Source organism: Primulina tabacum, chromosome 4 (assembly GCF_025594145.1).
Source record: "Primulina tabacum isolate GXHZ01 chromosome 4, ASM2559414v2, whole genome shotgun sequence".
NCBI lineage: Eukaryota > Viridiplantae > Streptophyta > Magnoliopsida > Lamiales > Gesneriaceae > Primulina > Primulina tabacum.
In genome coordinates, this window is record NC_134553.1 from 6,886,991 (window position 1) to 6,900,082 (window position 13,092).

At 33.4% G+C, this 13,092-nt stretch overlaps 1 protein-coding gene across 7 annotated transcripts; it reads right to left on the reverse strand.

Annotated features, from left to right (window-relative positions):
• Positions 1–834: 834 nt before the first annotated feature.
• On the reverse strand, positions 835–11,124 carry LOC142542859 (SPX domain-containing membrane protein At4g22990-like). Of its 7 annotated transcripts, none has more exons than XM_075649731.1 (12): positions 10,830–11,124; positions 10,521–10,624; positions 9,626–9,682; positions 9,051–9,171; positions 8,359–8,670; positions 8,093–8,197; positions 7,519–7,973; positions 6,625–6,926; positions 4,269–4,435; positions 2,933–3,123; positions 1,667–1,800; positions 835–1,282 (listed from the first exon to the last, which is right to left on the reverse strand). In XM_075649731.1, exons 3-12 carry the CDS (start codon positions 9,676–9,678, stop codon positions 1,044–1,046), a joined length of 2,079 nt encoding a protein of 692 aa, XP_075505846.1. In that variant the 5' UTR covers positions 9,679–9,682; positions 10,521–10,624; positions 10,830–11,124; the 3' UTR covers positions 835–1,043. The 7 variants fall into 7 exon arrangements, with proteins under 7 accessions (XP_075505846.1, XP_075505841.1, XP_075505840.1 ...); XM_075649726.1 differs by having other exon boundaries at positions 4,269–4,438; positions 10,905–11,123; XM_075649725.1 differs by having other exon boundaries at positions 4,269–4,438; positions 10,830–11,123.
• Positions 11,125–13,092: the final 1,968 nt, after the last annotated feature.

Genomic DNA, 13,092 nt, shown 5'->3' on the forward strand with positions numbered 1-13,092 from the left:
ATATTTATGATTTCAACAATTTGTTTTTCTTGTATGCGTGGAGATGGTCGAGATTTGAGCAATGACTTGCAATCGAGGAAAAATTATTAAGAATAAGCATCTTTAAATTTCAATCTTAGAACGTTTAAATTTAACGCAATACAAAAGAATTAAAAGAACCAACGTCACTAATATTTAAGTATATTATAAATATTTTTATATTAATAATCATCTCTTTAGTATCAAGAGAAATTACATGATCTAATAATTTTAAACTGCTATTATTTTTCCAACAAAAAAAATGACCAAAATTATTCGCCAAAATTTCTCAAATAATAATTGAAATAGAGATACTATATTAACTTAGTTTTTAGTTTACCACAATTTTTTTCATAATAATCATAAAAATAGCCTTTTATCATTGTTCAAAATATTCAAAAAAGTCAAGTAAAAGCACGATTTCAACAAGAGCTTATGTTTGATGATTCGAAAACGAAATCGAGCTTGACCCTACAAAACTTTTAGATAAAAACTTGTGTGAGACGGTCTCATGGATCGTATTTTGTGAAACGGATTATTTGGATCATCTATAAAAAAAATATTACTTTTTAATATGAATATCGGTAATGTTGACTCGTCTCACAGATAAAGATTCGTGAGACCTACTCAAGTTTTTAAGCGCCAGACTCATCTCTCCGAGAAGAGAAGATAAAGAACGACATTGTGTTTCTTACAAATCTACATTCCCAGAACGATAGTCCAATCTCTTAAAAACCATAAAAAAAATTCAGACAAAATTCGTATCTACTTTCACACAATAATGACCAAACCTAAAACTTCGAACAAAATCGATCGTTTACTTTCACACAACAATAAATAGCACAAAATATTGATAGTTTACTTTCACATGATAACATCCAAACCTTGGGAAAAAATGCCAAAACTTAAGACGAAATTGACATCCATCATATAAATTACTAACAACAATATTAAAAGAATGAATCAAAATTGATGATCTTCGACACCTGTCAGCTTGAGGACTTCGATTCAACACACAGGGTGGCTTAGTACAAAGAATTGAAGGTAAAACATGTGGCTACTATAGACACCATACAAATCACAAGCGAAGGTATAAGGGTGACGTTTAAGAGCTTACTCCGCCCCAAATATCCTGCGAGGGTGATTGTTGCATCTGCAATCACTCTAGCAATTGTCCCAGCTTCTGTTGATAATAGGCCACCATTGAACGTTCCTCGAGAAAGCCTTGATGACATTACTCTTGAGAGGAGTGACAGGTTTACCCCTAAAATGGTACCAAATCGGTGCAATGTTAAAGCTACAAACTTGTGAACATACAAGTAGGGGCGGACCCAAAATTTTAGATAAGGCGAGCCATCTTTGTTTTCAGGTGGAAGTGGGGCCAAGTTAAGTTTTTTGACAAATTATAGTAAATTTGACGAGATTCTACAGCACCCCCGCTGCTTGGATATCCAAGTGCATCCCTCATAAAAAAACATTTTATACAACTCTATTGCTGTCATGACACTCGTACGATGAGAAGGTAATATGCATCATTGTTGAGAGGCAAAACACCAGATATGGTAACTGAAAACCATTTCCAAAGGTTCGCAATTGTTGAAAGAAATTATTTAGGATGGTTGAGAGTAACAGAAAATAGAAATCTAACCTTCTAATACTTCAGCAGATACAAACATGACGAGGCCTGAGCAGACATATTGTGGCACAGAGTATGGGATTATAAACTGGAAGCTGAAAAGTATACCCAGGAAGACCACAATTTCCGATGCCAATAATATTTGCCTAAAAAAAGCAATGAAAGATATTGATCAGCAGGTAATGATCAACGAGACGATTGGCTAACACGAAACTAACTAGCAAAAATCTTCACAAAATAAAAACTACACTACATCAGAGACATCTGTATAAAAATTTGAGCAAAAAGACAGTTTGCAAGATGCGAAAACACAATTTGAACTCAATTTATAAGACAACCTTCATAAGAAATTGTCGGTACCATTCATGAAGCTCACTTCATTCCTAAGAGCTAAAACTCTCAACAGCTATTGAGCATAATGAGAAATAACCATACAAATGCATAGCCCGGGCATAATATTAAGAATCATAAAGATGGATACTCCACCAATATTCTTCAAGATGTTTTCAATCACATAGAAGTGCTATGATACCGAACTTCGATCCCAGAAACTAGATCCAAGCTTGACTTAGAGAACCAACTCAATGATCATTAATAACTGTAACCAAATTCCACTAAAGTTTTTAGTTTGTTGGATGCCACTTCTTCAAAGTTTCAAAAATGATAAACCTAGGTTTTGAACACTACAAAATGAATCTTCATAAGTTTAATTCGTTTGCAAATCTAGAAGAATTCCTCACCAGTTTGAGAGGAAAACTCATTATTACTGATGAAAAATATATTATCCTTCCACAGTATCTTGTCCTATCATTTACCATGCATAATTGCATAGGCAGCTTGACAAGCATAACGGGCTTAAAACACTTACTAATCAAGACCATCAATATTTTAACTAAAAGTAACCCGATAATTAAAATAAAACAAACAAACTTAAGGCCCATAAACACTAAATAAGCCCCTATTTGATATCAAGCGCACTCCTGAAATCTAGAATATCAAGCACCACCATTCTGCCTGACAGTTACCATGATGCCACACAAATACTCCAAGTTGTGTATTTAAAAAGCATATTTTTCAATTCATTGTAAAAAATTCTTTCGCAAAATATTAGTTCTGCGAGACAGAATTCAACAGTTACCATCTGCTCGCCACATCAGAAATTATCTTAATAAAGAATTGGTAGAGATTATGTAAGAAGCACCTTTTAAACATTGAGGAAAGTATAATTCATTGTTTAGATATTAATGATCCATAGCAAAACATCGATCATGAAATTACCTGTCCTGATACATATTGCTTATGTAACTTCCAACAATAATATTCACTGGAAGAACTGTTAGGCCAAGGCAAGCAAGAAAAATCGACACTGTGCTTGTTGTCCAGCCAAAATAGTAGGTTGTGACAACACTTGATTCTGAAAGTAGAATCTCCATTGCATATTTAAGCATAAAGTAGATCAACAGCTGAACCTGTAAGACATGATAGAAACTTTACTAGACAAGTGAACAGAAACTAACTAGAACTAGGCTGTACATCATATCTTGTGTTTTATCCTCCCATAAAAAGAAAGGTATAAACCCTTGGACTCCCCACTATCTATGCAACCACGGTGACATTTTTCTAGTTCCCTGTTTTAAGATGCATTTATTGCACCAGATAATACCTGAATGGTTCCACATATTCTGCATCTAATCTAACAATCAAATTTCAGCTCTTTCCCTAATCTTTCAGTAATTTATGATCTAAATTAACTGTGGGACTCTATCAGGATGTCTTGCATCATTTTGTCGCTTGATTAAATCAAGAAAAATACTTAACAAGTTTAAGACAATTTAGAGACCCATGCTCTGAATAAAACGTGTCCTTTTGATTTAAAGCAATTTTCAGTAAATGCTGACCAACATAAAAACATTTAATTATATTAAAATTGAATCAACATGTATGGTTGACCTCAGGAAGTTAACCTTAGATCCACAAGTGGAAACATTACTATGCAATGCTTTGAAATTTCTATTTCTCTATCTTGATAATACCTAGTGGCATCGTCAAATTTACATGATGTAGTGTTAGCCCAATAAAACTACACATGACTTGGTCCAGTTTTCCGTCATTCTGATTCTTTCTTCATGTCATAACAGAGCACCTTTGTGACGAACATGTCTAGGAAAACGCATAAACAACCCAAATCATCACTTCTAACAGTCGATGACTAGCCTTTTTATTACTATGCGGTCAAATTCCAAAATATATCTGGCATTTGTCCGTAAAACTCTGAAAATGGAGAAAAAGAACAGGTAGCTAAAAGATGACATCCACCACAGTTTGTATGTCCAGCGTCCATCACAAAGTTCCAAAGATAGTCTAACTTGAACTTCAGATTATCTTTAAATTGGCTACGGTATTCTTCTCAATCCATCATCACACTCGGTCCATTAATCTTTACCCAAAACAAACCTCACTCATAAATATTTTCTTCTTGACGTGTTGAAAAATAAAGCAACTGCTATATGTGAAAACAAATTACATCTTTTAATTTCTAACTACAATCATGTAAAGGCTGAAAATAGGCTTCACACTTTTCAAACTATCACACTCTCAAAAGTAAGCGCATTACCTTTACAGAAGGTGTAAGTAACCGATAGGCAGCTACCAGCGAATTGGCTGGTTGACGAGATTCCTCTGAAGACTCTTCACTCATGTCACATTCTCCGTCATCATCTTCATTTTCAACTGATGCTAAAAGTAGTGGTTGTGCAAGACCTTTTTCAACCTTATCATGCTCTTCTACCAAACACAAAATATCAGGTCACCAAGTATCATTATTTGGTTCTGAAATGAACATAACCTCGAGAAACTTATTTATAAATATACAAACTGAACATACAATTAAAACCCATAATTTTAGAGAGATATAAGATGAATAATTTTCTCAATCTGAAATTTGAGTGCATATTATATGTTAATAATTATACAAGAATTATATTAAATGAAGTAGATCTAAATACCCTAACTACTCGTAGACGTTAAGATTATGCACTTACAAAATTCATCTTTTTTCATTTCACACCATGGTATCATCATGAAATTAAGACAAAAGTTAGACACAAAGAAAGCAGACGAGATTTAGCTAAACCAGTAGAAACAAAGATTACCAATCAAGACAACAAAAAGGCAGAGGCACACAAAAGAAAAAAGGGAAATCAGATCACGTGATCAACAAGGGCAGAGACTCTACATAATCAGATTTTTGTAGGTAATTAGAAAACAAAATTCAAATTCTTTTGATAAAGAAATTCTTGGTAGGCTGGATTTTCTTCCTTGAAATAAAGGAATTTTATTCTAATATTCTAATCAGTGTATGATTCCTTTCAAATTTTTCTAGGACTCTGCATCTAGAACTAAGGAGTTTGGATTGAACTATGATCACAATTCAGCCTCATAATTCTCTTTTAAGTTTGTAAGTAGCAGAGTATATGTGATTCTGTACCCGGATCACTTTCTACCCTGTTATCTAGCATTCATTAAGATGAGTATTCATGATGCTATCATCTGTGAGATAACAAAATATTCGGAAGCGACAAGCTTAGTATGATATATGCTTTGTTCGGATTCTGATTAGGTTCTATACTGTTTAAAATTCTATTAAATGTTTCTTGTTATATTCCGGATTATGTTTTCTGCCAATTGAACTGTTTCTAATATTATGCATGATGATTGAGTTGGCAACTTCCGTTTGCCCTGAAACAGGTTTTGAGTGCTTCAGATAAGGAGTCAGAAAGATGGGCCTAGAGGGGAGCTCGGGAAAAATAAGAGTAGAGGACAGCTTGGGAGGTAGGGAGTCAGGAAGTGGAAGTTGGATCTAACTTAGAAAATGTATGCTCATGTCATGCTTGAATGGAAGTATTTGAAGCTATGAAATTCAAATTCATGAATTTTAAATTTATTTAATTGTCAGGATGAATTTATGTCGGGTGACTGTTTATATGAATTTATGTTAGGTGGATTTTAAATCCATCTCTTGCTAATACATGAAGATGCAATGGTAATTAAGACAGATTTGAAATATACCCAAGATGGGCATCATTTCAAATCCAATCACAAATTAAATCCTTTCTTCGTAATCATACTATCTCATCCAAACGCAGCCTTAGTGTATTTCAAAGTTTAAACAAGTTTAAGGTAACTTATTGCGTTAATATTTAAACCATGAAGAAGAATCAGATTTTGATATGAATTTTCATGCAACGTGTTTAAGCTTATTCTCCAACAAAAAGAATTCAGTTATTCCGTTAAGTTAAAATTTCGCTTCCACTTGATTGTTATGTTCCACTTTTTTATTCTGTTAGTATATGTATGTTCAGCCTAAGTGATTAGACCTCGGGTCTGCATCTGGTTGAGAGCTCTGAACTATTTTTGCTTTTGGTCTGTTCCATATAAACTTCAAAACGACACTTGAGCAATTTTTAAGAAGATAGAATTGAGAAATACTGTTTCAAATATTGTTTTGGCTAGCAATTAAAGTTAAAGTATCATATGAGCCTTGCGATCAGCAACGATCACGGTGACAACACGTCTCTTACGCTTCATCATTCTTGAAGGGCATGGTGTCGCTGTCGCAAGATAACATACTTGCAAGATTTGGTTTAATGAATGAGCCCAAATTTATGTACAACCAATCAACACAAAATCAATCCTCATATTGTATACATGTCTATCAACCAATCAGTTAAAATGGACTCCATCTATATGAAGTGGATAAGATGGCTAAATTCAAAAGAAGTTAGCAATTGTAAGATGATAATTTAACTCTTCTTTGGTTAATGATGCAGACAAATATAGGCTTCAAGATTAAACAGTACATCTTGATTTATTGATGTTAATTATCTGTTTTGCCGGGTGCCAAAAAACTAGTTATCACGTTAACTGACAAAAGACATGGTATGAACAAGGAGATATTAAGGAAACAATACCAGCACTAGATTCTTGTCGGTCTTCATTGGTTTCAGTCTCATGAGCAGGTTCACTGAATGAGATCCACAGCCATATCAAATACATCAACCAACCCACAGCCATTACCCAACCAGGTAAAGTGTCTTGATTAAATGTGATTCCATAAATCTTGAAGTTAGTTTGGAGCAAACCAGCGAGTGCAGGGCCACATGCCATTCCTAGAGCACTAGCACTAACAAAAGCTGCTGAAGCCTGCATGCGAATTTTAATCGGTACACAATCACTAATGTAGCGGCGATTAACGGCCCTGGCAGAACCTAAACTGCAAAATCATGAAACGAGGGAAGCCATCTTGAGATCATATCCAAATCAATCACTCACTTACCATTCAGTGCATGTATTCAGATGTATGCATGACTGTACATGAATGAAAATTAAAATGTAAAATTCCTGATCAGATGAGTAAGCGTATCAGGACAGAATGTGCCACCATCATTCTTATGGTCTGAATTGCCTAAATTGGAAAATTCAATATTCTATTTTCATTCTCTGTTTAACATATAATCAATACTTAAAAAGCTAGCGACATGAAGGAAGAGGATTCAAAACAAAAAAATATAACTCATTTGGAACGAAGTACTTGTAAAAACAGAAAAGAACGGAAATAAAAAGAATTGATAGGTTCAACAACAATATTTCACAAAATAGAACTAATAATCTGATAATGGATAATGATTTACATTAGAAGCAGGTAGATTGTAGATGATATCCAGTGAAAACGGTCCGCATCAGGTATCAAAGGACAAACACTCAAATAGGTTTGCCATATAATATCAACACATGAAAATGAAACGTGCGCACACACCAGAGAACAGAAAAATAAATCACAATCAGAGAGAGAGGCTGTTGCATACCCACAAAATAGTCGACCAAGCAAAAGCATTGAAATTGAATTGAGATCATAAGCCAATGCATACATCAAATTTCCCACAAAAAGGACTATGCTGCTGAATATCAAGGGTCTGAAGTACGACTTATTAGACCAAGCACTGAAATACACGGAAGAAAATAACTGTGCAACTGCCATTGACCCAATCACAATACCGCAGACAGTTGCTGCTGCTCCAAGGCTCATAGAGTAGTCATCTGCTGTTGGAACAATAATATATGTATTAACCATGTAAAGAAATGTGTTCACCAGATTCAGAAGAAGTGAAATGAAATGGTATTTCTGATCATCTATATGTTCTTCGGCAGGAGAGGGCAAGTCTTCATGCATAATCAATGCATGTTGACCCAAAAAGTTGAGGAGATTCGTTGAGTTGGTTAATCTGTCAACAGCTGATTGCAGTAAATCAACTACGGGATCCTGCAAATCAATCCTCAATGAATATGCACACACCAGAGAACATTCAAAAAAATAAATAACCGCAGATACGAGATGCACTAAATCAAGGAAAGTTAAGTGAAAGATAAAGGTGTCTGTACCTCAAGAGAAAGTGGAGGCTGGTCGTAAATTGATAAATAGCTTCCTTGGCGGTCCTGGAGATCTGCAAGATTACGAGAAATAGCTCCAACAACAGCTCCAAATCCCTGATATCAGCAGTCAAATCAGAGGTAAATGCATCGCTAAGTTTCATCAAGATAATAATTTATTGATACTTTACGGTCCATTTAACATATATATAATAACGACATTGTTTGACTAGTACAGAAACATGGAAGCAGGGTGACTATTCCCTTCAGCATATTACCACATGCTTGAATATTCCCTGCAGCTGGGAATACGGGTGATTAGCACGAGTTTTCACATAATAATCAGTGAATTTGTATCCAAATCTCTTATCAAATTTCTTGAGTATCTTCCTCAGACCAATGGCATTCATTTCGACAAAGAATAGAAGCTTTAGAAGTTGTTGCGCCACTGCCCTATAAGCTTCACGCAACTCAGATATTTTGGATATGTCGGGCTCATCCTGAATAGCTTCTTGTTGCTCATTAAGCTGGGCTATCCTGGTTGCAAGGAGGCCTTGCTGTTCCAACATAAAGAGAACGATAGTTTCAATCTGCAAAAGAAAAAAAAAATTATGAGAGCCTCGTTATCAAAACTAGAGCAAAGAAAACTTATTTGTGACTGTTGACGGAAATTTACAGCATTTCCACCAAGTATGCATATTAGTAAAAAGGCTTGGCTTGGCTTACTCTGGGCCAATAATACTAAAGATTATTTAAAGCCATTTCACCTGGAGCTCAATTCAAAATTTTAACATTGCTTTTCAGACAAAAAATTGGGAAACGGAAACATGTGAAGAAGTTGAAGCCATCTTTCATTACAACATGGTAAATAATATAAATAAATGAAAACTTTGATATCTGGAGTTTGATGAGCAAAACAGTGATGCTCATATGGCATACACGAGTGCGCCTGATTTGCATGCATTTTAACCTGTTTATCCAACATCCTTGAGAAATCCTTGAGGACATGACGACGATCCAGTGCTCCAGCTTCAATCTGATTAGCATACTGCTTCACTTTTTTCTTCATCAATTTGTAGTTGATGTAGTATCTGCAGGATACCATATTTTTCTAAACCCGTACGCACAAAGACAAAATCAAAACAATATTGTCAATGTTATGAGCTATCTTGTAATTTCAGATCCTCTCTAACTTCACATGCTTCTACCCTCACACAGGTTTTCTAGCCATTTTTCTAAAATAAGTTTGCAATTGTCCGTAAAAGTTACCTTAAAATGCACTAAAAAAATCAAGGTAGAAATATCTACATGTCTCTCCGTCGAGCACACCCACGCGTTTAATAATGCAATAAGCACTTGGTTGGTGTAAACTACACTGGTTTAACGGCTCATATTCCCAAACACTCTTATTTCTTTTTTATTTTGGGAGTTGGAGCGCTCTCATTTTTTTGATGAATTGAAATCACGCAACAATGTTATCACAGAGCCATCACTGTAAAACTAACAGAAACTGAATCCAAATCAAATTAAATATATCATGCATACCCTTGCCATTCTGGAATTTGTCTTTCCTTCAACTTTTTGCCGAATGCAACCATTTCTCTGTTCAAAACAAAAATGAAATAGGAATATAATGCAATAAAATCACCAGATAAATTTGCAAAATTTCGATAGATAGTCATAATTCAAATGTCCAATGGCTAGAATAAGGATGTGTTTCACCACCAAGAATGTCGCATCTGCCGCAGTTGCTACCAAAGAAACATCTATAAATAGCTTGTTTTACTAAAAAATAAAATAAACCAGTAAATGATCTTATAATATGAGCCTCCTAATCATCCACAGATACAAATAATATGTTTGCTCCCCGGGTAAAACCTCACCAACAGTTGAGTTGTTTTAATGTTGACTAAATTTGACACCATTCCGTCATTAATTAAATCTCAATGTATAAAGCGAGATTATATTCCACCCAGGCTAATGTTGGAAATCCTCCATATGTATTACAGCAATAACCATGCAAAACTACCACCAGACCTCTTTCTCAAATCTGAACCTCAAAGATCACAACAGTAAACCATTTTGCTAATGTAATTCGGGATGAATATGCTCAGCTGGTTAACTGCTAACAAAAGCTTTTCTAAGATAAAGAATACAGTAGTCACACCTATATATCGCCAACGAATAGGCGTTGCCCTTTCAGATTCGCAAGAGCTAAACCGAAACAAATCTAAGTATGGAAAAACGTAACCTTTATTCTAGGATTTAACAATCAAACCGAGACTTCAAAAATCTATTTTTTTTAATCATTTTCCTCAATTTTTAGGCCCACCACTTCACAGCTCACAAATACCTTTTCACAGACAGCAAAACAACCGAAGAATCCAGGGGGGGGGGGCGAATATGATTTTGCCGATTTGTATTGCAAAATGTCACGTACCAAATTCCTTCGAACAAAAACGTGTCAACAAATCAAGTACGCCTTCTCAACACAAAAAAAATAAATAAATAAATAATTCCTCCTGAGACTGAAAAGTCCCCTCCCTGCAATCACATCACACAAAATATTAGATTTTCCGAAATAAAGTAACGATAAGCTCCTACAAAATGAAAACCACCCAGTATATTAAAATCATCATTATCAGAACACAACAATTTTCAATTTCAATAAATCATTAAAATACACACACACACACACGAAGACAATAAATAAATAAAAAAAACAGAAATGGTAGGCCGTAGGCCATACCTGAAAATCTCGCAGCTAGAACCGAGCAAGAACTGGATGAGCTTCAACAAACGAATATTGTCGAGGAATGATTACCCGTCTATACGGAGCCGAACCGAGTAAATTCCGCAGATTGGCCCAAATCTCGTCTCGAATCAATAATCACAGCCACGATCGACCGACCTATGCATACACATACATACGCACGTAGATGTGTGTTTGTGTGTGAGAGAGAGAGAGAGAAGGAGATATTCTCAATCATACGCAGGAGGATCCTAGTCCGTGGCTTTTGTATGTAATTGTAACATGCATGATTGGGGGAGGGTTGGGGGATCTGATTGAAAGATAATAACTCTTAAAAACTACAGTGACCTCCTTGAACTGTGTGTAAATTACAAAAGTATACCTTTCTTTTTTGGAGAGTATTATCTCATAAGTAACACCTGGCAGCCTTGTGGGTCGAAATATAATATGTTAATCTTTCTAATCATCTCCATGCAATTTCGGGTTTCCGTGCCGCCAAAATAATAGTATACTGGATTAAGGCCATCTCCAATCCCACCATTTTAGCGCAGACGCCATTTTTACGTGGGATTTCCTCCTCCAACGCAAAATACCGCAGCTCTATTTCTGTTACGTCAAATTTGACGCATAGTTTTTTTTGTTTTTTTTCCGATTTTTTTTTTTGTTTTTATTTATTATAAATATTTATATTAAAGATTATAAATATTATTTAAATAATAATATATATTTATTATATTATTTTAATAATCAGATATTTAAACATAAAGATTAAAATAAATCAAATAGATGGGTTGAACAATGTTTACGTTCGGTTCAAAAAATAAAATAAATTTAAATTATTTCGAGATTATTTTTTTAGAGTAAGATTTGAAGTAGATGAGTTGGAAATGAATATTATATTTGGTGCAAAAATTGCACAATTTTAAAATAGATTTTTGAGTTGAAAATGGCTCAAAGATATACTTGTTTTTCGTATTTTAAATTGATATAATGATCATTTATTCGTTGATATTAATGTGTTAAAATTATACATATAATATGTGAATATTATTTCAAAAGTTAACATATAAATAAACATGATAAGTGTACATCATATCAAAAATTTATTAATATATATAAGATATAAGAAATTACAACACAACTGTGATACAAAATTTTTCATCTCACCATATATATATATATTGTTCGAATTGACACGTTGGGAAAGGACGGGAAAATGTTCTCCACCACGAGACTGATATATATTACAGGTAAGAAGATAGTCGTGAAAAAAATAATATCGAATTTTTGGTTGGTTTTTATATCGAAAAATATTTAATTTATCAAAATTTTTGATGCCATATAGTATTGATATCGAAATTTTAGTAAAGTACGGAATTTGAAAATTTTCGTATATATCAAAACAATATATATAAATTTAAAAATATATAATATTTTTAAATAATAAATTTAAAAAAATATATAAAGTATTTTTTGTACATATAACCGTATATACCGATATCGTATCAAAATATTTATATATCACAATATTTCTATATAATCGGTATGTTAATATTAATATATATTTTTTATTATATTAGATTATTTATCTTCACGTTATTACGTTATCTTTAATTTTAGACGGTACTTACGTATTATCATTTTCATGGGGTTTACACTTCACAACATTTAATCCACGTTTTAATTTTTCTTATTTTAATTGATCAATTTTCGATATGAAATTCTAGAGAAGAAATTATATTATTTTTTATTTTAATAAAAAAAACATGCTTATATTCCCTTCTAGTTAGTGATTAACAATATAAATATTTCAAAAATATATTAATAATTTTTATTTGCTAAAAAAATATCTAGGTTTTAACCAAAAAAATTGATAAAATAATATTGTTATAAATAGATCAAAGCTACAATCTTATTAGTCCTTCTAGGTCTCTAGTGAGACGGTCTCACGAATCTTTATCTGTAAGACGAGTCAATCCTATCGATATTCACAATAAAAAGTAATAATCTTAGTATAAAAAGTAATATTTTTTCATGGATGGCCCAAATAAGAGATCTGTCTCACAAAATACGATACGTAAGACCGTCTCATACACGTTTTTGTCTTAATTAAAATATATTATTATCTTTTTTAATTTAACTGTTATTGCCATTTTTTATTTAACTGTTTAAGTTAGTAGATCATTTTTTTATAGTATAAATTAAATTTTATAAAAATTATCCTGCAATCATTGAACAGTTAAAAATGTGAGTACATGTC